Below are 25,001 nucleotides of genomic sequence, written 5' to 3' on the forward strand. Positions count from 1 at the left end.
GTCAAATCTTTTCAGCCTCCTGAGGGGGAATAGGCATTGTCGTGCCCTCTTTACGACTGTCTTGGTGTGTTTGGACCATGATAGGTCCTTAGTGATGTGAACACAAAGGAATTTGAAGCTCTCTACCCGCTCCACTACAGCCCCGTCGATGTGAATGGGGTCATGTTTGGCCCTCCTTTTCTTGTAGTCCAAGATCAGCTCCTTTGTCTTGCTCATGTTGAGGGAGAGGTTGTTGTATATATATTTCATTACATTCTTACTACAAAAAAAAAAAAAAAGTGTGTTGACTGTGATCACGGTAGGTGTCTCTTGTCTGTTTAATGAATAAAATAATGAACTGATTTGATCTGAATGTAACATTATTAAATTCAAAATATGCCATTCTGTTTTAAAAATACATTTTATTAGTCTTAGAACCTGCCTAAACAAATTAATAAAGGATTTATTTTTGATGGTGTAAATTCAATGCATTTATTTATATTGAACACAAATATAAATGCAACATGAAACAATTTTAATATTTTACTGAGCTACGGTTCATATAAGGAAATCAGTCAATTGAAATAAATTCATTAGGCCCTAATCTATGGATTTCACATGACTGGGAATACAGATATGCATCTGTTGGTCACAGATACCTTTTAAAAAAGGTAGGGGCGTGGATCAGAATACCAGTCAGTATCTGGTATGACCACCTCATGAAGCGTGACATCTCCTTCGCATAGAGTTGATCAGGCTGTTGACTGTGGTCTGTGGAATGTTGTCCCACTCCTCTTCAATAGCTGTGCAAAGTTGCTGGATATTGGAGTGAACTGGAACACACTGTCGGACACATCGATCCAGAACATCCCAAACATGATCAATAGGTGACATGTCGGGTGAGTTTGCAGGCCATGGAAGAATTGGGACATTTTCAGCTTCCAGGAATTGTGTACAGATCCTTGTTACATGGGGCCGTGCATTATCATGCTGAAACATGAGGTGATGGCGGCGGATGAATGACACGAGAATGGGCATCAGTATATCGTCACGGTATCTCTGTGCATTCAAATTGCCATCGATAAAATGCAATTGTGTTCGTTGTCAGTAGCTTATGCCTGCCCATACCATAACCCCGCCACCGCCATCGGGCACTCTCTTAACAACGTTGACATCAGCAAACCGCTCGCCCACACAACGCCATACACATGGCCTGCGGTTGTGAGGCTGGTTGGACGAACTGCAAAAATTCTCTAAAATGACAGAGGCGGCTTATGGTAGAGAAATAACATTCAATGCTCTGGTGGACATTCCTGCAGTCAGCATGCCAATTGCACGCTCCCTCAAAACTTGAGACATCTGTGGCATTGTGTTGTGTGATAAAACTGCATATTTTAGAGTGGCCTTTCATTGTCCCCAGCACAAGGTGCACCTGTGTAATGATCATGCCGTTTAATCAGCTTCTTGATATGCAACACCTGTCAGATGGATGGATTATCTTGGCAAAGGAGAAATGCTCACTAAAAGCACTTTCTCATTGTATGTACAGTCGTGGTCAAAAGTTTTGAGAATGACACAAATACTAATTTTCACAAAGTCTGCTGCCTCAGTTTTGATGATGGCAATTTGCATATACTCCAGAATGTCATGAAGAGTGATCAGATGAATTGCAAAGTCCCTCTTTGCCATGAAAATGAACTTAATCCCCCAAAAACATTTCCACTGCATTTCAACCCTGCCACAAAAGGACCAGCTGCCATTGTGTCAGTGATTCTCTCGTTAACACAGGTGAGAGTGTTGACGAGGACAAGGCTGGAGATCACTCTGTCATGCTGATTGAGTTAGAATAACAGACTGGAAGCTTTAAAAAGGAGGGTGGTGCTTGAAATCATTGTTCTTCCTCTGTTAACTATGGTTACCTGCAAGGAAACACGTGCCGTCATCATTGCTTTGCACCAAAAGGGCTTCACAGGCAAGGATATTGCTGCTAGTAGGATTGCACCTAAATCACCATTTATCGGATCATCAAGACCTTCAAGGAGAGAGGTTCAATTGTTGTGAAGAAGGCGTCAGGGCGCCCAAGAAAGTCCAGCAAGCGCCAGGACCATCTCCTAAAGTTGATTCAGCTGCGGGATCGGGGCACTACCAGTGCAGAGCTTGTTCAGGAATGGCAGCAGGCAGGTGTGAGTGCATCTGCACGCACAGTGAGGCGAATACTTTTGGAGGATGGCCTGGTGTCAAGAAGGTCAGCAAAGAAGCCACTTCTCTCCAGGAAAAACATCAGGGACAGACTGATATTCTGCAAAAGGTACAGGGATTGGACTGCTGAGGACTGGGGTAAAGTCATTTTCTCTGATGAATCCCCTTTCCGATTGTTTGGGGCATCCGGAAAACACCTTGTCCGGAGAAGACACAAGGTGAGCGCTACCATCAGTCCTGTGTCATGCCAACAGTAAAGCATCCTGAGACCATTCATGTGTGGGGTTGCTTCTCAGCCAAGGGAATGGGCTCACTCACAATTTTGCCTAAGAACACAGCCATGAATAAAGAATGGTACCAACACATCCTCCGAGAGCAACTTCTCCCAACCATTCAAGAACAGTTTGGTGACGACCAATGCCTTTTCCAGCATGATGGAGCACCTTGCCATAAGGCAAAAGTGATAACTAAGTGGCTCGGGTAACAAAACATCGATATTTTGGGTCCATGGCCAGGAAACTCCCCAGACCTTAATCCCATTGAGAACTTGTGGTCGATCGTCAAGAGGCGGGTGGACAAACAAAATCCCACAAATTCTGACAAACTCCAAGCATTGATTATGCAAGAATGGGCTGCCATCAGTAAGGATGTGGCCCAGAAGTTAATTGACAGCATGCCAGGGCGGATTGCAGAGGTCTTGAAAAAGAAGGGTCTTTGCATAAACTTAATATAATTGTCAATAAAAGCCTTTGACACTTATGGAATGCTTGTAATTATACTTCAGTATACCATAGTAACATCTGACAAAAATATCTCATAACACTGAAGCAGCGAACTTTGTGAAGACCAATATGTGTCACTCAAAACTTTTGACCACTACTGTATATACATACAACGAGAAAGTGCTTTTAGTAGTTTCTGGAGTAGGCTACACTTCATTATGTGTGTAACTGGATCCTGTTAAAATATATGCTGGTTTAAACAGTTACTTTGCACAACATCAATTATGACTGTGTTGCAAGTATATATATATATATAATCAAGTGACTCAATTGTATTTATGTAGATCCTAACCATGGCGTGACCGGACAGTTTATATATAGCCTACACTCTCGTTCTGAATTTCTAACATGGGTGGGATATAAGTACGGGTGTGGCTTCATGACAATGACCACAAGAGCAGCCGCTCACCGATTTGACAGCTCCAACGCAGTTACACCTCTGACATCGCCCCCTCAAAAACAATGATATGCTATGCAAATGTTGGTTACCACTAACCTGATTTGATCTAGGCCTTATGCCGCGTTCACATGCTAGTCGGAACTAAAAACTCTGAAATAACCGACCTGCTAAGTGGTTGTAGATAGCCTATACATGTGCCGCATTCAACCAGTTAGCAAATCAGACATGTTTGAGTTTCGTAGTGCCGACTAGCTTGTGAAGGCGGCATTTGTCTCAGAGATTGTCGATCATTGGACATGGAAACAAAACCACACCTACCAATGGGAGGGATCCGTTGACGGATGCTGGACAGCGGATGATTGTCCATCAAAAAATGCACAAATTGTCTGTGTCTGTATGTCGCTCTTACAAAAAATAGTTGACCTTTTGACAGACCAAAACGGACAATTGATAAATGCATATAGGACTTAATCCGTGTTCATGCGTCCCTGTGTGGTCGTATAGCCTAATCCTTTAGCGTGAATACCCAGTGGGGATTCCTTAATTTGCAGTTGATTGCATTGGGACCCTATTTAATCGAAAGTGTTGGAATGACCTGGCAGAGCAGTCTACAAACACTGATCTGTTGAATGACGAACTGGGGTCCTCTTCGCTCAACCCAATGTTTAGAAATGAGAAAGAGCCAATGTCCAAGACACTCATGTAGGATTAAGAGGAAAGCTTTTCGTTAAAGCAGTAATCAGCAGTAGAAACAATACCAGTCTCTCCATGCCCATTTCGGTAAAAAGCTGAGGGATGGGGCTGGAGAAATGTAACCACTGGCCATCCATGATATCAAAATAATAGCGTTAACCATGTTGAGGCTATAGGGCATTATCATTTTTAACTATTTGTTTTATTCCAACCTGTGTGGAAATATAAAACACAGGAATATCACATTTGACTGCACTGGGCCTTCAAAAGGGGCAATCAGAAATAAGATAAAAACAGCTGCATTGGACCTTTAAATGTGTAAATGAATAGACTATGCATTATAAATGACTTCAAGTTAATCGCACAGGGCATTGTTTGACCATTTAAAAAAAAAGTAGTCTAGCCTAATAACTATATATATATATATATATATATATATATATATAGATATAGGCCTAGTTCACTTTTTTGGGGGGGGTTACCACCACATCTATGATGAATAACACTATTTAGCAGATGAAGCACATTCGGATTTGCCCTCTCCGCCTCCAGGTTTGCTCAGCTAAAATGGGAAGGTGTTCAGTGGACTAAGGCCTTACAGGAATACATCCGGGTGCGCTTGAGAAAGCATCAACCTTCAGATTTCTTGATGGGTATAATATGGCGCCGTGGGAGTTGAATTCCCACTTGAGACTCCCTCTAGTAGTCAAAGTGCTTTTCAGCCATGCGGTGTGAAAGCTCGAGAGATCATTGCTAGGTTTCCATCCAAATGGCAGATTTTTATGCGAATATAAAAAAATATGCACCTTTTCCCACCAAACTGATTTGTTGTAGATACAAATCAGTGCGTGCTGATCTAGTGCACACAATTTACTTTTTTGCTTAAATGTGCCTACTCTGGTCTTGGCATGTACGCTCTAGCCACCAGCTCGCAGATACAGTGCGGGTAGGCTAGTCTACATGAGATTATTATGGATAAGATAATATTTTTTATTTGTCTAACGCCAGTCAAGCAACGATCATCATGACACCAGAATAAGACCCTCATTTATTGGAAAGGAGCATCAAGATCACAGCGCTCATCAATTTATTTCATCTGTAGCCTAATAAACTGCATGGTTTTCCCGAGTCGTAGTGAGAGGACTACACACCATGTCATCATGTGACTCCAAGTATGTTGATATGGTTATCAATATTTGCGCATAGGCATTTCCACCACCACTTCTCGCATTACTAATTTTATCAACACAAAAAAATCACACCAAGTCGAACAAACAAAAATTGTACCAAAACGTACCGTCTCCATCACAGCTGTCGTGATAGTTATTTTTTTATACTGTGGATGGAAACATGGTTACTGACAGTGAAGCCCTGCAGGCTCTATCTTGAATCTTTTGTTAGTTCTATTTTCGGTGCCTTTCATCAGATTATCCTACATTGACTAGAAGAGATTTTTTGTTTTAGTGCCTTTTAGTAGGTTCAACAGTTGTCGTTTTCCACCTCGTCTGTCAAGAATGTCTGTCCAAATTGAGTATTATTAAATCTGGCTTTAGTCCTCTACAGAGCAGATAACCTAATATTAGTCCTTATACCCATGTGCAACCCTGCTCATCTCAGCCCCAAATATTACCCCCGTCAGGAGGTTGTTTCATTTGTACTACTACTTTGTCGCTAAAAAGGGTTTGTGGCATTTTTTTGAATAACCAACCTGTAAATCGAGGTACCATGAGCATATTTATACCAATTCCACTTTTAGTCTGCCCACAAAGTGCTAAACTACACTTTTGTGAAAGAACACAGTTAGAAAGATATGGCATATAGAAGCAAACCGGATGGACATCATGAAAATGATCGGAGAGGTTGAGGGTAGAGGAAGTTCAGGAGTAAAAACAAACAAAATAGAATTATTGTAAAATTGACTGTCCATAAAATGTATGTATTAGCTGGAAGTAGAGGCGTAAGCATTGTTCACTTGTTTACTCCAATTAGGGAATGGGTGGTGGGGTTGGAAAGTAATAAAGGGAAATATATATATTTTTAAAGGATATATATGCGAGAGAAGAAAAACACGGGGGATTGGAAGTGATGCAGACAATTACATAGATGGAAGTTACAATCTATCTGCAATATTAAAGCTGATCTACCCCCTAAAAAAAAAGAAAAAGTGCTAAACTACATCAAGGAACATTCACATTGTCAGTTGCATTTTCCTGTCAAGAAAAAGTAAACTAGCATCAAACAGCTGTGAACAAGGAGAGAAACTGATTTTCAATTAAATTTGTTGAACAATAATGAACAAAGAATAACCCTTTCTGACCACCTTCTATGCATTTAGACATGGCAGCCATTTTGAAAAGCCATTCAATCACCTAATCGAGCAAAGTTCATTCTTTTTTCTCTGGTCGCCCCTCCGGCTATGATTATAGGCAGTGGACACAACCTCCATGCCCCGAAAAACTCATTGCACAAAGGAGTGAAGGACAAACAAAAACAAAGGGTTCAGTTGGAGACTTTACAGAAGAATTTAATTTAATCCCCAAGGATTCTGGTGGGTAGCTGGGGACGCATACAAACACTGCACCTTTCATACAGATTTACATTGCGAGGGGACATGATCTATTAGCCATGATTGCATCCAAAATGGCACCGTATATAGTTCACTAATTTTGACGAACACTACAGGCCAGAGCAAGTAGTGCACTATGTAAGGAATATGGTGCCATTTGGGATCAACCCCATGTCAGGCAACAAGGCCACCTTTTCTCTGGAACAAGCACAGTGGGGGGGGGGGTCACACTCTTGAACCACTGAGGAAAAGTGGAGAAAGCAGGAGAGGGGGAGAGAAGCGTGGGGCTTGAATCTCTGGAACAGTTTCAAAATATGAGTCTTTCAGCTTGGTTGTGGGGATATAACATTGCCGCCCTAGTGGCTGTCCCGGGAACCGACATGAGTGGCCTCACTCACATGGTCACGCGCACCCACTGCCTGTCCATTGTGAGTTATTTTTTTTGTAAAACCATTTTTGTTCCGACAATAAAAATCAAAGCATGAAAATAAAATGAAAGTACATATAAATCTCAGGTCCATTTTTGTGTGTTTTTGTTAGATTGGTTTCCTTTGCGCGTCACTCCTCCTCGCTCTCGTTTTCATGACGGAATCACCGTTCGCTTTGGATTCCATCCTCATGACTTCCTCCGGCTCTTCTTTATCCTCCTCGTCTTCCATAGTCTCATCCTCTATGCCATCCTCCTCCCAGTTCTGCACAGACCACACATTTCCCAGGTCAACCCCACAACTCAGTGAAAAACTTCAGTTCACGCGTCAAAACTACCAATAAACGTAATGATCTGTGAGAATGTGTATGTGCTTTACAACACCTTGTCGAATAAACTTCAGTAGGCATTTAACAATCCATCTGTATTCCTTCCCACCCACAGCCCTTTTGTGTCTCATCAGCACCACTTACATCAGAATCTTCGTCTGGAAGACCTTCATCACCTGAAGCCTTGTCTTCGTCAGAGGACTCTGTAGAGCGGAGGGACAAGACAAAACAGTCAGTCACAGCCACAGTCGAGACACTTTACAGAACCACTTGACAGCTTTATTACATCATAGAGAGAGGAGTCATAACACAGGAAGAGGGGAGAGACAGCTGGAGAAATAGGACTGACAAATGAGAGGTGGGAGGGACTAAACTGTACCAAAGCCCCTTGTTGAAGTGCACCAATTTCTCTTAAAATGCTGTTGGGGGAAATGTCCATATTCGCATTAGAATTAGTCAACATTCAGGGCCTGTTTGCTTTTGCCGACGCACTTGAGCTAAATACTCAGTGGCTGTGACGGGGGATCTCGACTGGCTGCTTGATGTGATTAGTCGCTAAAGCAAATATATACAGGTCGTCAGCTAGAGCGCATTTACACAGGTAACATTTAACTTGGGATGGAACATTAAGAAAAAAAATCCCTAGTCCACAAAATCAAAATCACAGTGCAGGTCCCTACCACTAACAGGTCCCGATCATTATAAAAGGGATTAAAATAATAATAAAATACCAGTGTTTTCCATTAGCGCCGGCTCATCAGTCTGTTAAGACACATTTTCAGCCGGCTACTTTTTCCACTTCATATTAACTAAGCTACTTTTCATTTCAAAAGTTAATTCGCAGGGGGGCCGCAATGTGCGACTGACGTGTTTTCCATTTGCTCCCGCAGTATTCTTAAAGTTTGTGAATTTTGCAGCAAAACTGTATTTATTCTCAAATATTCGTTTGGTGATCCCTTTCCGTAATACCCAAGACTACTTTGCTTTCAAATGTCAGCATGTCGACGAAACATAAGGCCAAAAACACAAATGAGAAAACCCGGCATACAAGACCCATTTTTATCACCGCTCTCTGAGACGGAGAGCCCGAGGACGCGCACTTTACCAGGGGGGCTGCTGCGGATCGGAAAAAAAGGTACAGGAGAGCTGTGTGAGCTTAGAGGGATTTTCTTGCCGCAATAACCTGAGACTGGTATCTGTCCCAGAGTCAGCGGAAATGTCACGCGCCACGGATTTAGTCTCCAGCCTGCTGAAGGATGTTCTCGCCATGGATGAGAAGCCCCTGATTGTGCCCACCGGTCACTGCGCCCAAAGCCCCGGGACGGTGAGAGGCCCCGTGGCATTCGTCGAGTGCACTTTTTCCATGAGAAGATGGCTATGGCTCACATTCAACGCCACATCAAGAAGTCTTGAACTTGCTCATAGATCAGCAACTGTTGCTTGCTAACTGTGGATAGTAAGTAAGTAGCCCACCTGTGGTATAACTATGTTTAGTTATAACTGCACTATTCCGGTATAGTTCAGGAGTTGGAAAACCCACTCAGCCTTATTTGATGTGATCAAATGTTTTGATCATCTAGTGTGCCTGCCTTAAAAGCATTGTCATTTTTTATTTTATTAAGGGTTTACGTAATTCCTTTGTTTTCCATGCTGTCTCATTGACCTATTGAGTTTGTTTACATCATCTTATTAACCCAAAAATAAGTGGTTATTTGTTTACCGCATCTGTTTGTCTTGACCCAGCAAACAGTAAATGTTCCAAGGCTCCACTTCTTCACTTCCAATATTTTGAACATCATTTATACCCAGCAAACGTTCAAAGTTGCACAGACGTCGTTTTGTGGTCTTGGCTGTACGTTGTCACATCGTCCAACTAGATGTTTCTTTTTTTTTGGGGGGGTCATTTTACTACGATTTGCTTACTTCAAATGAGAGGTTTTTGGCTGAGAGCCTTGATAAATGTTATTTATTTTCTACCTCAATACATGTTATAAGACTGGGAATATAATTTTATACATCTACACATGGTGCTTTTCTAATTTTGTTTGCACATGGGTTTCACTTTTAATTTTAAATTTTTTTGCTGCTTGAGTCACTAACACAGAACTCTACTTTAAAGGGCATCTCTGGGTTTAACACCGCACTCTCACAGACAAACTGTGCAAAGAAAACATGTTATATTTAGGCTTGTACCTCATTTGGGGAGGTATTGTCTGGGGTGGGGGAGTACAGTATTACTCAGACAGGTTATCCTGGGTTTTTTGGATATTCATTGCTTTTCCACTCTATTCTCTAATGACAGGGTTGTATAAATGGAGTGGTCAGGGTGGCCGGAATAATACCATCAAGTACATTTCGTGGAACATCAAAGGGGCTAACAACCCTGTGAAACTCCTCATGGACTCTACCAGATTTGCCAGTTCTTGCTGTGAGATGTTACCCCACTCTTCCACCAAGGCACCTGCAAGTTCCCGGACATTTCTGGGGGGAATGGCCCTAGCCCTCACCCTCCGATCCAACAGGTCCCAGACGTGCTCAATGGGATTGAGATCCGGGCTCTTCGCTGGCCATGGCAGAACACTGACATTCCTGTCTTGCAGGAAATCACGCACAGAACGAGCAGTATGGCTGGTGGCATTGTCATGCTGGAGGGTCATGTCAGGATGAGGAGGATGTCTTCCCTGTAATGCACAGCGTTGATTGCCTGCAATGACAACAAGCTCAGTCCGATGATGCTGTGACACACCGCCCCAGACCCTCCACCTCGATGCCACTCCAGAGTACAGGCCTCGGTGTACAGCTCATTCCTTCGACGATAAACGCAAATCCGACCATCACCCCTGGTGAGACAAAACCGCGACTCGTCAGTGAAGAGCACTTTTTGCCAGTCCTGTCTGGTCCAGCGACGGTGGGTTTGTGCCCATAGGCGACGTTGGTGCCAGTGATGTCTGGTGAGGACCTGCCTTACAACAGGCCTACAAGCCCTCAGTCCAGCCTCTCTCAGCCTATTGTGGACAGTCTGAGCACTGATGGAGGGATTGCGGGTTCCTGGTGTAACTCGGGCAGTTGTTGCCATCCTGTACCTGTCCCGCAGGTGTGATGTTCGGATGTATCGATCCTGTGCAGGTGTTACACGTGGTTTGCCACTGCGAGGACAATCAGCTGTCCGTCCTGTCTCCCTGTAGCGAATGTGTTGCACTAATGTATTTTCTGTGACGGAAAACTATAGTTGCACGTCCCAGATCACTATTGAAGCAAAAAAAAAAAAAAAAAAAAACTGTCAAACAGCTGGACTCAGCTGCGCCCGCTTTCCCCATTGTGCTATTTAAAACACCTGACTGGCTCAACTGTTCTGGGGAACTATGGTAAGCTTCAGAATGTAAAATAATGTGACGTGAAATGAACGCGATCTGCTTTAGCTCCTAACGTACCACTCAAGTTGTCGGCAGGTATTTACTTAAAAAGTTCCTGCAAATATTAAAATGTATTGAAAAACCATCCCGTGGCTATTTCCAAATACCCCGGTATATACAGTTTACCTCCCAAGCCTACTACTCATTAACCATAATTAGAACATGTATTATTCAGAAACATAAAACTGTTAAACACCGTCCAAACTTTAAAACATTTAGTGATATTTTGGTCATATCCCCCAGCCCTAATAGGAACTAGCTACCGGCCCTAATTATTTAATCAAAAGCCAATTTCTTATGCGGTTCAAGAAAGCATTTTATACAGTGCTGTAATGAGTGTAACTGTGTACCATCGCTGTTCGCTGGTTGCCCAGCAAGAGAGGCAGTCGTGTTTTGGCCTGCCGTTCAGCACATCGGCAAGTGTAACTCAGGGTATGCAAATCTGCTGGAATGCAAATTGTAAGAGACCCCCCGCCCCCCATTGCTATCCTGCTTATCCTGTTTTCAAAACATTGTATCCTCTTTACATATTTTGCTTAATTGACAGTGATAAAGGTATAAAAAGAAAAAAGTGAACAGTGTGCCCTTACCCTCCTCGTAGACAAGCTTGGCCTTGTGGTCCACGTCTGTGTTACCACTGTCACCTTTCACCACCTGGCGAGAGAGAAAAACGCTTTAGGAGACAGCAGTTGCCACAGGTGGGGGAAAAGCTGAATGGACAGTTTCATTTGTCCAATGACGGCATTGTCATGTTGAGCACAGGACTGCTGATAGTCATGGGAAACACTGGCCTTGGCAACAATGCAGCAGCACACAGAAATAGAACAGGTTTGGAACCTCTAACCCTGGTAGTTGACTGGTCAAATCATGGGTACACTAGCAATGGCTGCCTGGTATTGTGATGCAATCTTTCATGGTAATGTAGAATGTTCATTCAAATGATGTTAACTGATGTGGCAATGGAATGCCTTTTTTGTAATGTCAGTTGAGTTGAATCAACAAAACACAGCATATATATTTTAACACAGTGCATTCAGAAAGTATTCAGACCACTTTACTTTTTCCACTTTGTTACGTTAGAGCCTTATTCTAAAATGGATTAAATAGTTTTTTCCATCAATCAACACACAACACCCCATAATGACAAAACAAAAAAAGGGCTAGAAAATGTTGTCAATGTATTTAAAACCCCCCGAAAACACCACATTTACACAAGTATTCAGACCCTTTCCTCAGTACTTTGTTGAAACACCTTTGACAGCGATTACAGCCTCGAGTCTTCTTGGGTATGACGCTACAACCTTGGTACACCTGTATTTGGGGAGTTCCTCCCATTCTTCACCGCAGATCCTCTCAAGCTCAGTCATCCCCACAGCATGATGCTGCCACAACCATGCTTCACCGTAGGGATGGTGCCAGGTTTCCTCCAGACGTGACACTTGGCATTCAGGCCAAAGAGTTAAATCTTGGTTTCATAAGGTAGATGTTTCTGATGTTCCGAGAGTCTATTAGGTGCCTTTTGGCAAACTCCAAGCGGGCTGTCATGTGCCTTTTATTGAGTGACTTCCTTCTGGCCACTCTACAATAAAGGCCTGATTGGTGGAGTGCTGCAGAGATGGTTGTCCTTCTGGAAGGTTCTCCCATCTCCACAGAGGAACTCTGGAGCTCTGTCAGAGTGACCATCGGGTTCTTGGTCACCTCCCTGACCAAGGCCCTTCACCCCCGATTGCTCAGTTTGGCCGGGCGACCAGCTCTACGAACAGTCTTGGTGGTTCCAAACTTCTTCCACTTAAGAATGGAGGAGGCCACTGTGTTCTTGGGGACCTTCAATGCTGCAGAAATGTTTTGGTACCCTTCCCCAGATCTGTGCCTCGACACAATCCTGTCTCGGAGCATTACGGATAATTCCTTCAACCTCATGGCTTGGTTTTTGCTCTGACATGCACTGTCAACTGAGGGACCTTATAGACAGGTGTGCACCTTTCCAAATCATGTCCAATCAATTTACCACAGGTGGACTCCAATCAAGTTGTACAAACATCTGAAGGATGATCAACGGAAACAGGATGCACCGGAGCTCAATTTAGTCTGATAGCAATGGGTCTGATTATAAAATTGCAAAAATTTATAAAAACCTTTTTCACTGTCATTATGGGGTATTGTGTGTAGATTGCAGAGGAAACAAATAAATGTAATCCATTTTTAGAATAAGGCTGTAATGTAACTAAATGTGGCAAAGGTGAAGGGGTCTGAATACCTTCTGAATGCACTGTATTTTACTTCCTGCTATGCTCTTATGGGTACACTCGCAATTTCCACCAGCCCACCCATTATGTCATCATTGGCTTGAATGGAAACACCCGTTCTATCAATGACCTGGCCACCAAAAAGGCCAGTCACTTTCGATACAGGGTAGAAGTGGCATCACTGTCTTATCCATCTCAAGATGTTTCCCAAACCTCTCCGAGCACCCTAGCCAGTTTAAGTTATTTGAGCTATTGTAGTGCGAACTTATTATATTCAACTAGTCAACCTATCATCAAGCCCTTGACTAGTAGACTAGAGCTGTGTTTGAATACTCATACTAACCACACTATTTGTAACGTAAAATGAGTATCTAGTATGCTTATTGGTCATAGTATGAATATACAGTACCAGTCAAAGGCCTGGACACATACTCAATCCAGGGTTTTTCTTTATTTTTACTTTGTAGAATAATAGTGAAGACATCAAAACTATGAACTAACACATATGGAATCGTGTAGTAACCAGACAAGTGTTAAACAAATACAAATATATTTTATATTTCTTCAAAGTAGCCACCCTTTGCCTTGACAGCTTTGCACACTCTTGACACTCAACCAGCTTCATGAGGTAGTCACCTGGAACGCATTTCAATTAACAGGTGTGCCATGTTAAAAGTTAATTTGTGGAATTTCTTACCTTCTTAATGTGTTTGAACCAATCAGTTGTGTTGTGACAAGGTAGGGGAGGTATACAGAAGATAGCCCTATTTGGTAAAAGACCAAGTCCATATTATGGCAAGAACAGCTCAAATAAGCAAAGAGAAATGACAGTCCATTACTTTAAAGACATGAAGGTCAGTCAATCCGCCTCAAAAACCATCAAGCGCCATGATTAAACTGGCTCTCATGAGGACCGCCACAAGAAAGGAAGACCCAGAGTTACCTCTGCTAAAGAGGATAAGTTCATTAGAGCTACCAGCATCAGAAATTGCAGCCCAAATATATGATTCAGAGTTAAAATAACAGACATATCAACATCAACTGTTCAGAGGGGACTGTGAATCAGGCCTACATGGTCAAATTGCTGCAAAGAAACCACTACTAAAAGACACCAATAAGAAGACTTGCTTGAGCCAAGAAACACAAGCAATGGACATTAGACAGGTGGAAATCTGTCCTTTTGTCAGATCAATCCACATTTGAGATTTTTGGTTCCAACCGCCATGTCCTTGTGAGACGCAGAGTAGGTGAACGGATGATCTCCGCATGTGTGGTTCACACCGTGAAGCATGGAAGTGGTGGTGTGATGGTGCTTTGCTGGTGACACTGTCAGTGACTTATTTAGAATTCAAGGCACACTTAACCAGCATGGCTACCACAGGATTCTGCAGCGATACGCCATCCCATCTGGTTTGGGCTTAGTGGGACTTTCATTTGTTTTTCAACAGGACAATGACCCAATACACCTCCAGGCTGTGTAAGGGCTATTTGACCAAGAAGGAGAGTGATGGAGTGGTGCATCAGATTACCTGGCCTCCACAATCACCCAACCTCTACCCAATTGAGATGGTTTGGGATGAGTTGGACCGCAGAGTGAAGGAAAAGCAGCCAACAAGTGCTCAGCAGATGTGGGAACTCCTTCATGACTGTTGAAAAAGCATTCCAGGTTAAGCTGGTTGAGAGAATGCCAAGGGTGTGCAAAGCTGTCAAGGCAAAGGCTGGCTACTTAAACAAATCAAAATATATTTTATATTCTAACACTTTTTTGGTTACTACATGAATCCAAATGTGTCATTTCATAGTTGATGTCTTCACTATTATTCTATAATGTAGAAAATAGTAAAAATAAAGGAAAACCCTTGAATGAGCAAGTTTCCAAACTTTTGACTGGTACTGTAGTTAGTTTGCCAAAAGTTCCCGGATGTCGTACAACATTCGCCAAAATACGAAGTATACAAGCAGTGGACACTATTTCCGTGCTTTTGGGGCCCATAATGCAATTCTTCAGAAAATGGGAGTGGCTTCACAATTTTCAGATTTGAAGAAAATGGCGGAATATTTGCAGCCATACTCAATCGAGAGCGGATACAAATTCATTGCTTTAACTAATTATGAAAAATGTTAAAATGTTGAGCAATGTATTAAAGTAATTACTTTAAGTTACATTGGCTGACAAATTGTTAGCTGCGCTAGCCTTACGAACCGCATAGCATATCATTACAGCAATTGCTTGTATGTACCGGTATTTTAGCTACCTAACGTTAGTTGACTATTAATACAGCGAACTTCCCAGTATATTAATTATATGCCATCTAACTAACAACCCAACATTTGTTGACTTGATTATTCTTTGCTTACCTAAGTGGTATAGTCGTTGTGCATTCTCAATGGACATTGCTAATGAAGTCTTAAGACGTCTAGCTAGTAATTTGCTAACAAGCGAGCAAGAAGTTGCATAGCAACAGCATCAACTTCTGGTAGACAGGCGAAGCACTACAACACTCAACTGAAAGCATACCATTAGTTTACAGTATACTAAAATTGACTTATAGTATGTAGTATATACACTCATTATGTATGTAATATACAGTATGTTAGTATGGGTATTCGAACACAGCTTAAGTTTGTTCCGGACCCTGTCCCCACTGTAGTTTTTGGGAGTAGCACTGGTATTAACTGTGGAGTAAAAAAAACTAACATTACACTACGAGTGCCAAGACGTACCTGTGTCATGAGCAGATAGAGCTTGCCGTGCAGCTTGGTCAGTTTGTGGAACATTTTGACTCTGCTTTCGATCATGTGGTACAGCACTCCCAGCTGAGACACCAGGTCTGGCAACTGGTACGGGGAAAGAACACATACATAGATCAATATTTAAAAAAATAACCACTCCTCGTTTTGAGGAAGTATAAACATTGGTCCTGTGTCAATAACAATCTGAGTGTATAAGTATATACTGTTGAATAAACAAAAACAAAACTTAACTCTACAAAAGTTTGTGAGCTAATGGTTAGCAGAGCGTAACCGTATTGCCGTTATACATTCCCCAGAACAAACCATGTTTTGGGCTTGAAGCTAGCTGAAGACACCCAGGGATAGACTCACCGAGGATAGGTAAGAGGTGTGCTGCATGAGAACAGCCTTGAGCCATCGCACCATCAGCACAGCCCTGTAGGACAAATGGGAAGAGGAGAGACTAGTTGAGTGGGGGTGCAATTAGGTTCCCTTTGGGCAACAATATCAGGGTGAAGGGTTTAGGAATGATGCCCGCTGGATTTAACTAAAAACAACCCAAGGGGAATATAGATGCTTAGTTACCAAGGTGGTACTGAACACATGGATATTACAGACAAAATCCTGATTTGCAGGTAGCCTAGCGGTTAAGAGCGTTGGGCCAGTAACCGAAAGTTTGCTGGTTCCAATCCCTGAACGGACTAGGATAAAAATATGCCGACGTGCCATTGAGCAAGGCACTTAACCCTAATTGCGCCTGTAAATCGCTCTGGTTAAGAACGCCTACTAAAACATAAATACAGATTTTAACGGCACAATTTATATGGTCTTCGTCTAGCATCAATGAGAATGCAATATAATCAAGATCTGATCATATCTGATATGAAAACCGATTCTGGGGTGTTCACTTACGTGTATGGATGCCCTTGCATTCTCTTGGTGATCTCTTCCACCAATGGCAAGACAGCAGGGATAGGTAACCCGGAAACGGTTTTCTTTATTAAGATGTCCTTCCGGGTCTGAAACACATTCTGTGGGGCGGAGGAGAGATCAACATCAGAGAATAGATGTCAGAGAAACCAGAAGTTGGAAGTGCTATCAAGTACGGCAATTGTAAATGGATGTCACTGACAATAAGAGGCGGAACGGTCAGGGATCTCACTGACCAATAAACTCTATAACCAATTTACCTTCACACAATAAGATAGAAATAAAACAAGGATCTCAAGACTGGTTGGTTGACAACGTCATGAAAATGATGCACGCCCATCGATGGGGGCGGAAGCCGTGATTTAAGATTCTGAACATCAGATAGCAACTAGGGATGTAACAAATGCAAAGATTCTCAATGTTTAAACTGCCATTTTTATTATTATTATTTTTTAAATAATTTTATAAAATGTGCATTTACAATTCAGATATGGTCCTGCATATGACCCCTAGGGGGCAATGCAGTTCAATCTACCGCAGTCTTGGCTACCTACCAGGTGCGCTCACTTTACTGCTGTCCCCCACCCACTCTAACAAATGGTATAGTCATTTTAGGTTGTGTGCCTCTCCTTGATGTTCTCAGTAAATGTGACTTCATGTCCCACTTCTTATCAATGTGATGGCTCGCTGCAGTGATACAAGTCGGCATATTCATCAATGTCCAACAATGTGTTATCGCCAAGTATGGTTTTTAAGAGCTTGCGCTTTGTACTTGCAGAGCAATCATTGTACAATTTCTCCATCAGGGCCATCACTGTTTATCGATATGGCATCTTGTAGTTAGGTTCTAGATATACCATTAGGTTATTGACGCGGACATCCTCTACCATTGACAAATACTGTATATCAACTGCACTTATTTCTGTAATCAGCGCTGTGATTTTCTCACTCAGTCCCTTCTGTCAGCAATGGGTTTGGTCTCACGGTGCCTCCCTTTCAGCATACTTACTGCCACTGTAGCTCATTTCCACCTCGCAAAGTTTGCTTTTTTAAATTAAAGTATTGCCATAAAGGACATTGCTTCTGTCACACTGCCGTTTTTCCAACTTCACGACGAAGACGTGCGGAGAGCTTTATATCCGTGACAAACTATTTTAAAGACGCACATCTCCTCCTTACAGCATTGTTGGTTACGTATTAGTGAAAATTGTTGTGCCATTATTAGGATGGGGACCTGTTAGTGCAGCGTTCCCCAAACGCAGTTCTAGTGACCCCAAAGGTTGCAACGTTTTGGTTTTTACATTGGCACTACTCAGCTGATTAAAATAATGAACTCATCATCCAGCGATGATCATTTGAATCAGCTGTATAGTGCTAAGGCATAAACTAAAACGTGCACCCCTTGGGGTCCCCAGGACAGAGTTTGGGAAACGCTATGTTAGTGGTAGTTTTGGGTTAACTGTACTGCGATTTCGAAAAAGCTTTTCGGTTAGGATTTTTTTTATGACCCCAAATTAGTTTAAACATCACACCCTCACTAGCAACAATGACAAGAAGCTGCAATGTGTGGAATCGTAGGTGGCTCATTTCAGCAAGTTTCATCTTGTTACGAAATTGAGCTCAGCTGCATCCTTTTTAAGTTGATCATCATTGAGATGTTTCTACAACTTCATTGGAGTCCACCTGTGGTAAATTAAATTGATTGTACATGATTTGGAAAGACACACACCTGTCTATATAAGGTCCCACAGTTGACAGTGCATGTCAAGAGCAAAAACCAGGCCATGAGGTCGAAGGAATTGTCCGTAGAGGGCACCAAAACATTTCTGCAGCATTGAAGGTCCCCAACAGCACAGTGGCCTCCATCATTCTTAAATGGAAGAAGTTTGGAACCACCAAGACTGTTCCAGGAGCTGGCCACCCGGCCAAACTGAGCAATCGGGGAAGAATGGCCTTGGTCAGGGAGGTGACCAAGAACCCGATGGTCACTCTGACAGAGCTCCAGAGTTCCTCTGTGGAGATGGGAGAACCTTCCAGAAGGACGACCATGTCTTCAGCACTCCACCAATCAGGCCTTTATGGTAGAGTGGCCAGACGGGAGCCACTCCAGTAAAAGGCACAAGACTGCCCGCTTGGAGTGCGCTAAAAGGCACCTATAGGATTGTCTGGTCTGATTAAATCAAGTTTAAACTTTCACCTGAATGCCAAGTGTTACATCTGGAGAAAACCAGGTACCGCTTATAACCTGGGCTCCCGAGTGGCGCAGCGTTTTAAGGCACTGCATCTCAGTGCTTGAGGCGTCACTACAGACCCCCTGGTTCGATTCCAGGCTGTATCACAACCGGCCGTGATTGGGAGTCCCATAGGGCGGCGCACAATTGGCCCAGCGTCGTCCGGATTTGGCCGGTGTAGGCAGTCATTGTAAATAATATTTTTTTCTATACTGACTTGCCTAGTTAAATAAAGGTTAAATAAAATAGCAACTGGCCAACACCATCCCTACGTTGAAGCATGGTGGTGGCAGCATCATGCTATGGGGATGTTTTTCAGCGGCAGGGACTGAAAGACTAGTCAGGATCAAGGGAAAGATGAACAGAGCAAAGTACAGAGAGATCTTTGATGAAAACCTGCTTCCAAGCGCTCAGGACCTCAGACTGGGGTGAAGGTTCACCTTCTAACAGGACAACGACCCTAAGCACATAGCCAAGACAAAGCAGGATTTGTCTGAGCCAGAGCCCAGACTTGAACTCGATCAAACATCTCTGGAGAGACCTGAAAATAGCTGTGCAGCGACACTCCCCATCCAACATGACAGAGCTTGAGGGGATCTGCAGATAAGATTGGGAGAAATATACAGGTGTGCCAAGCTTGTAGCGTCATACCCAAGAAGACTCAAGGCTGTAATCGCTGCAAAAGGTGCTTCAACAAAGTACAGAGTGAAGGGTCTGAATACTTTTTCAGTTCCTTATTTTTTTATAAATTTGCAAAAATGTCTAAAAACCTGTTTTTGCTTTGTCATTATGGGGTATTGTGTGTTGATGAAAAAAATAATATATTCCATTTTAGAATATGGCTGTAACGTAACAAAATGTGGGAAAAGTCAGGGGGTCCAAACGCACTGTAGTTTACATGTTGTCAATCTATTTTTCCCCATAGTTACGCACGCGTCGGTTTTGTTGCTGAACAACCAAACCGTCTATGCCACCTCTAAACTGAGGGAATTGACAGAGGTAAATAGTGCCATGTACTCATGTACATCCTTTTCCTTAAGACCCCAAAGCATTCACATCAAGCATTAACAATCAATACTATAGTGAAAAAATGTTGTTTCGACATCACATGATCACTGGAGCCTTTTGATATTACGAACACCCAAATCAGGAAAATCATTAATTTTGATGAACACCACAGGGATCGTGTTGCGGTGTATGTTGCTCGTGCCTTATCTTGGCATATCGGAGGCCATATTTTCACAAATAAAAGGGTCCACTCACATTGAGGATGTTGGCGTCCTTGCTCTCCAGACCCTGCACCAGCAGCACCGCAAAGTTGTCTGTCTGCAGAGAGGGGGCTCCCTTGACGCCCCCCTTCTCAAGTGACAAGTCAATCTCTCCCAGTCGCTCCTCTATTGACATCTGGAGAGGAAAAAAGGTTGAGTAGCAGTGGAAGGGTTAACAGTGAAGTAAATGACGGAGGCAACACACTAGCAGTTTGATGCTAAGAGATACAGGGCTATATAGTATTATATTTGCTGTGCTACAATGTATTCACTCCTCCGTTGACTGGGTAAGACACAGGACAGCACTCGCCCTTAGTAAGGGAGGAGTGAAAGGATACTTTTGCATGGTGTCTGACTGTATTTACTACTGACAGAGTAACACAGAATTCGTCCATGCCTAATGGCAGCAACATGTCCTCTGTAGCTCAGTTATTCGAGCATAGCGCTTGCAACCAATGTTCCCTCTAAACTGTGCGCGGGGCGTGCAGCTCCCCTGGGACTTCCGCGCGGAATAAATATCAGCCCGCACAGAGAAGCACGAGATTAGAAAGTTGAGTGACGTTCAGAGTTTCCCCTCAGTTAACACTACGTTTCCCTTTACTATGGGATATATGATCGAGTCAACACAATATTAGCCGCTTTCAATTAAACATACCGAAACAAAACAAACTATGCAAAAGATTGCTGTAGGCAGAAATTTTCACAGCGTTAAAGTTTGTGGTCAGCAGAAAAAAATGAGGGAACATTGCTTGCAAAGCCAGGATAGTGGGTTTGATTCCCAGGAACTCCCATTCATAAGTTGTATGCACGCATGACTACATTTTGGTTAAAAGCGTATGCTAAATGGTACATATGATTATTTAAACATATTGCTGAGTGAAACACCGTCAGGTCATCGCTTAAAATCTAATCTCTCATGGACAGACGCACCTAATGTAACTGGTATCATAGCGTCTGTCAGACTCTGGGATGCAACGACTAACGATGAACTTTGTTCTGGTGCGCAGATCGTCACTGATCACATATCACGATTTTGCAGGTGTTTGCATCTTTCAAATTTCAGAATGGGTCTTTTGGCCGATATTGTTTATTGTATTTTAGTTTGTATTGCCATTTTTTATATTTAAATGTAAGTTACTCACAATTCAGCATGTTGCTGACATTTGCACAATGTTCAGTAAAAAAATATAAATAAAACTCTCCTCATTCTAACATCTTCTGTAACAGGTCTGCCCCGAGAACTTAGTCGAGCATCCGATACAATTACACAAGATTTATGTTCTGAGTTTCCAAAAGGTTTTTATTGCAAACGCCAACAGAATTGAGAGGGGCAGGTTGAATATATGTATTTTTGTGCAACAAACACTATCTGGAGGTTGTGTTGAACATTGAAAGGCCTTGACGGTTTTAGTCAAGGTTTATGTACAACAATTTTGTCGACATACCTCTTTGGTGTTTGTGCCCTTTTTCCTCTTCTCGGATCCCAAGGATGCTTTGACCGGCGCTTGGTGACCGGGAAGACCAGGGACTAGAACTTTGCTCTTGGCGTTAACTACTGGGGTTTTCACCTGAAAGACAAGAGTATGTATACTGAACAAAAATATACAGGGCAACACTCAACAACTTCAAAGATATTACTGAGTTACAGTTCATAAGGAAATCAGTCAACTTGAAATAAAATGTATTAAGCACTAATCTATGGATTTCACAACTGGGAATACAGATATGCATCTTTTTATCACAGATACCTTTAGAAAAAAAAAGTGGTTGATCAGAAAACCTGCCAGTATCTATTGTGACCATCATTTGTCACGGTATCTCTGTGCATTCAAATTGCCATTGATAAAATGCAATTGTGTTAGTTGTCTGTAGCTTATGCCTTCCCCATACCCCGACCATGGGGCACTCTGTTCACAGCGTTGATATCAGCAAACTTCTCGCCCACACAACGCCATACACATGGTCTGCGGTTGTGAGGCCGGTTTGACGTACTGCCAAATTCTCTAAAACGACGTTGGAGGAGGCTTATGGTAGAGAAATGAACATTCGATTCTCTGCAACAGTTCTGGTGGATATTCCTGCAGTCAGCATGTAATTGCACGCTCCCTCAAAATGTTAGACATCTGTGGCATTGCGTTGTGAGACAACTGAACATTTTAGAGTGGCATAGTTTCCCCAGCACAAGGTGCACCTTTGTAATGATCATGCCGTTTAAATCAGCTTCTTGATAACCCACACTTGTCAGGTGGCTGGATTATCATGAAACACTTTACATGTTGCGTTTATATTTTTGTTCAGTATAGTTATTTCTGACTGTTCTCCAATTTTTACCTATCAAAACACCACCATTTCAAAGGACCCATTTATTTATTAAAACATAATGTTGAAAGACAAATATGGACAGACAAATTCATGCTTGGACATGTTCAGTAAGTTAATTGAGCAACATACCAGAAATAAGCCAATGCCATTTAGAACAGCGCAAAATACCAAAATGGCATCCGTCGGGCCTTACCTTGGAAACAGTGGCTTCCATGGAGAGGGAGATGGTGGTGTGGACATCGCGGGTCAGGCACACATGTCTCTCTGCTGTGTTCACTTCCTATATGGGAGACAAATGGTTAGTAACATATACATACACACATATAAGGGAAGAAAGTATTTGACCCCCTGCTGATTTTGTACGTTTGCCCTTTGACAAAGACATGATCAGTCTATAATTTTAAATGGTAGGATTATTTGAACAGTGAGAGACAATAACAAAATCCAGAAAAACGCATGTCAAAAATGTTATAAATTGATTTGCATTTTAAATGAGGGAAATAAGTATTTGACCCCTCTGCAAAACATGACTTAGTACTTGGTGGCAAAACCCTTGTTGGCAATCACAGAGGTCAGACGTTTCTTGTAGTTGGCCACCAGGTTTGCACACATCTCAGGAGGGATTTTGTCCCACTCCTCTTTGCAGATCTTCTACAAGTCATTAAGGTTGAGGCTGACGTTTGGCAACTCGAACCTTCAGCTCCCTCCACAGATTTTCTATGAGATTAAGGTCTGGAGACTGGCTAGGCCACTACAGGACCTTAATGTGCTTCTTGAGCCACTCCTTTGTTGCCTTGGCCGTGTGTTTTGGGTCATTGTCATGCTGGAATACCCATCCACGACCCATTTTCAATGCCCTGGCTGAGGCAAGGAGGTTCTCACGCAAGATTTGACGGTACATGGCCCCGTCCATCATCCCTTTGATGCGGTGAAGTTGTCCTGTCCCCTTAGCAGAAAAACACCCCCAAAAGCATAATGTTTCCACCTCCATGTTTGACGGTGGGGATGGTGTTCTTGGGGTCATAGGCAGCATTCCTCCTCCTCCAAACACGGCGAGTTGAGTTGATGCCAAAGAGCTCCATTTTGGTCTCATCTGACCACAACACTTTCAACCCAGTTCTCCTCTGAATCATTCAGATGTTCATTGGCAAACTTCAGACGGGCATGTATATGTGCTTTCTTGAGCAGGGGAGCCTTGCGGGCGCTGCAGGATTTCAGTCGTTCACGGCGTAGTGTGTTACCAATTGTTTTCTTGGTGACTATTGTCCCAGCTGCCTTGAGATCATTGACAAGATCCTCCCGTGTAGTTCTGGGCTGATTCCTCACCGTTCTCATGATCATTGCAACTCCACGAGGTGAGATCTTGCATGGAGCCCCAGGCCGAGGGAGATTGACAGGTCTTTTGTGTTTCTTCCATTTGAGAATAATCGCACCAACTGTTGTCACCTTCTCACCAAGCTGCTTGGCGATGGTCTTGTAGCCCATTCCAGCCTTGTGTAGGTCTACAATCTTGTCCCTGACATCCTTGGAGAGCTCTTTGGTCTTGGCCATGGTTGAGAGTTTGGAATCTGATTGATTGCTTCTGTGGACAGGTGTCTTTTATACAGGTAACAAGCTGAGATAAAGAGCACTCCCTTTAAGAGCGTGCTCCTTATCTCAGCTTGTTACCTGTATAAAAGACACCTGGGAGCCAGAAATCTGATTGAGGGGGGTGAAATACTTATTTCCCTCATAAATTGTTATAAATTGATTTGCATTTTAATAACAGTTTTTCTCGATATTTTTTGTTGTTATTCTGTCTCACTGTTCAAATAAACCTACCATTAAAATTATAGACGATCATTTCTTTGTCAGTGGGCAAACGTACAAAATCAGCAAGGGATCAAATACTTTTCCCCCCTCACTGTATACATACACAGTGCATTCGGAAAGTATTCAGGCCCCTTGACTTTCCACATTGTTACGTTACAGCCTTATTCTAAAATGGATAATATATATATATTTTTTTTAACTCTTCACATGTTTAGCACCTTTGGCAGCGATTACAGCCTTGAGTCTTCTTGGGTATGACACTAAAAGCTTGGCACACCTGTATTTGATCCCATTCATCTCTGCAGATCCTCTCAAGCTCTGTCATATTGGATGGGGAGTGTTGCTGCTATTTTCAGGTATCTCCAGAGATGTTCGATCGAGTTCAAGTCCGGGCTCTGGCTGGGCCACTCAAGGACATTCAGAGACTTGTCCCGAAGCCACTCCTGCGTTGTCTTGGCTGTGTGCTTAGGGTCGTTGTCCTGTTGGAAGGTGAACCTTAGCCCCAGTCTGAGGTCCTGAGCAGGTTTTCATCAAGGATCTCTGTACTTAGCTCCGTTCATCTTTCCCTCGATCCTGACTAGTCTCCCATTCCCTGCCGCTGAAAGACATCCCCACAGCATGCTGCTGCCACAACCATGCTTCACCGTACGGATGGTGACGTGACGCTTGGA

At 42.8% G+C, this 25,001-nt stretch overlaps 1 protein-coding gene and 1 non-coding gene across 2 annotated transcripts in view; both read right to left on the reverse strand.

Annotated features, from left to right (window-relative positions):
- Positions 1-6,561: 6,561 nt before the first annotated feature.
- LOC121545192 (WD repeat-containing protein 43-like) overlaps positions 6,562-25,001 on the reverse strand; it is a 41,768-nt gene continuing 23,328 nt past the window's right edge. The window contains 10 exon segments of the mRNA XM_041855650.2: positions 6,562-7,206; positions 7,209-7,311; positions 7,520-7,578; positions 11,379-11,442; positions 15,759-15,872; positions 16,140-16,203; positions 16,680-16,798; positions 20,192-20,332; positions 21,642-21,764; positions 22,712-22,798. Of these exon segments, the coding sequence (XP_041711584.2) occupies positions 7,178-7,206; positions 7,209-7,311; positions 7,520-7,578; positions 11,379-11,442; positions 15,759-15,872; positions 16,140-16,203; positions 16,680-16,798; positions 20,192-20,332; positions 21,642-21,764; positions 22,712-22,798 (903 nt within the window). The 3' untranslated portion in view covers positions 6,562-7,177.
- On the reverse strand, positions 20,457-20,593 carry LOC121545240. The gene has a single exon (XR_005996235.1). It is a non-coding gene; the product is annotated as a small nucleolar RNA SNORA15 (small nucleolar RNA).

This window comes from Coregonus clupeaformis, chromosome 29 (genome assembly GCF_020615455.1).
Source record: "Coregonus clupeaformis isolate EN_2021a chromosome 29, ASM2061545v1, whole genome shotgun sequence".
Lineage (NCBI taxonomy): Eukaryota > Metazoa > Chordata > Actinopteri > Salmoniformes > Salmonidae > Coregonus > Coregonus clupeaformis.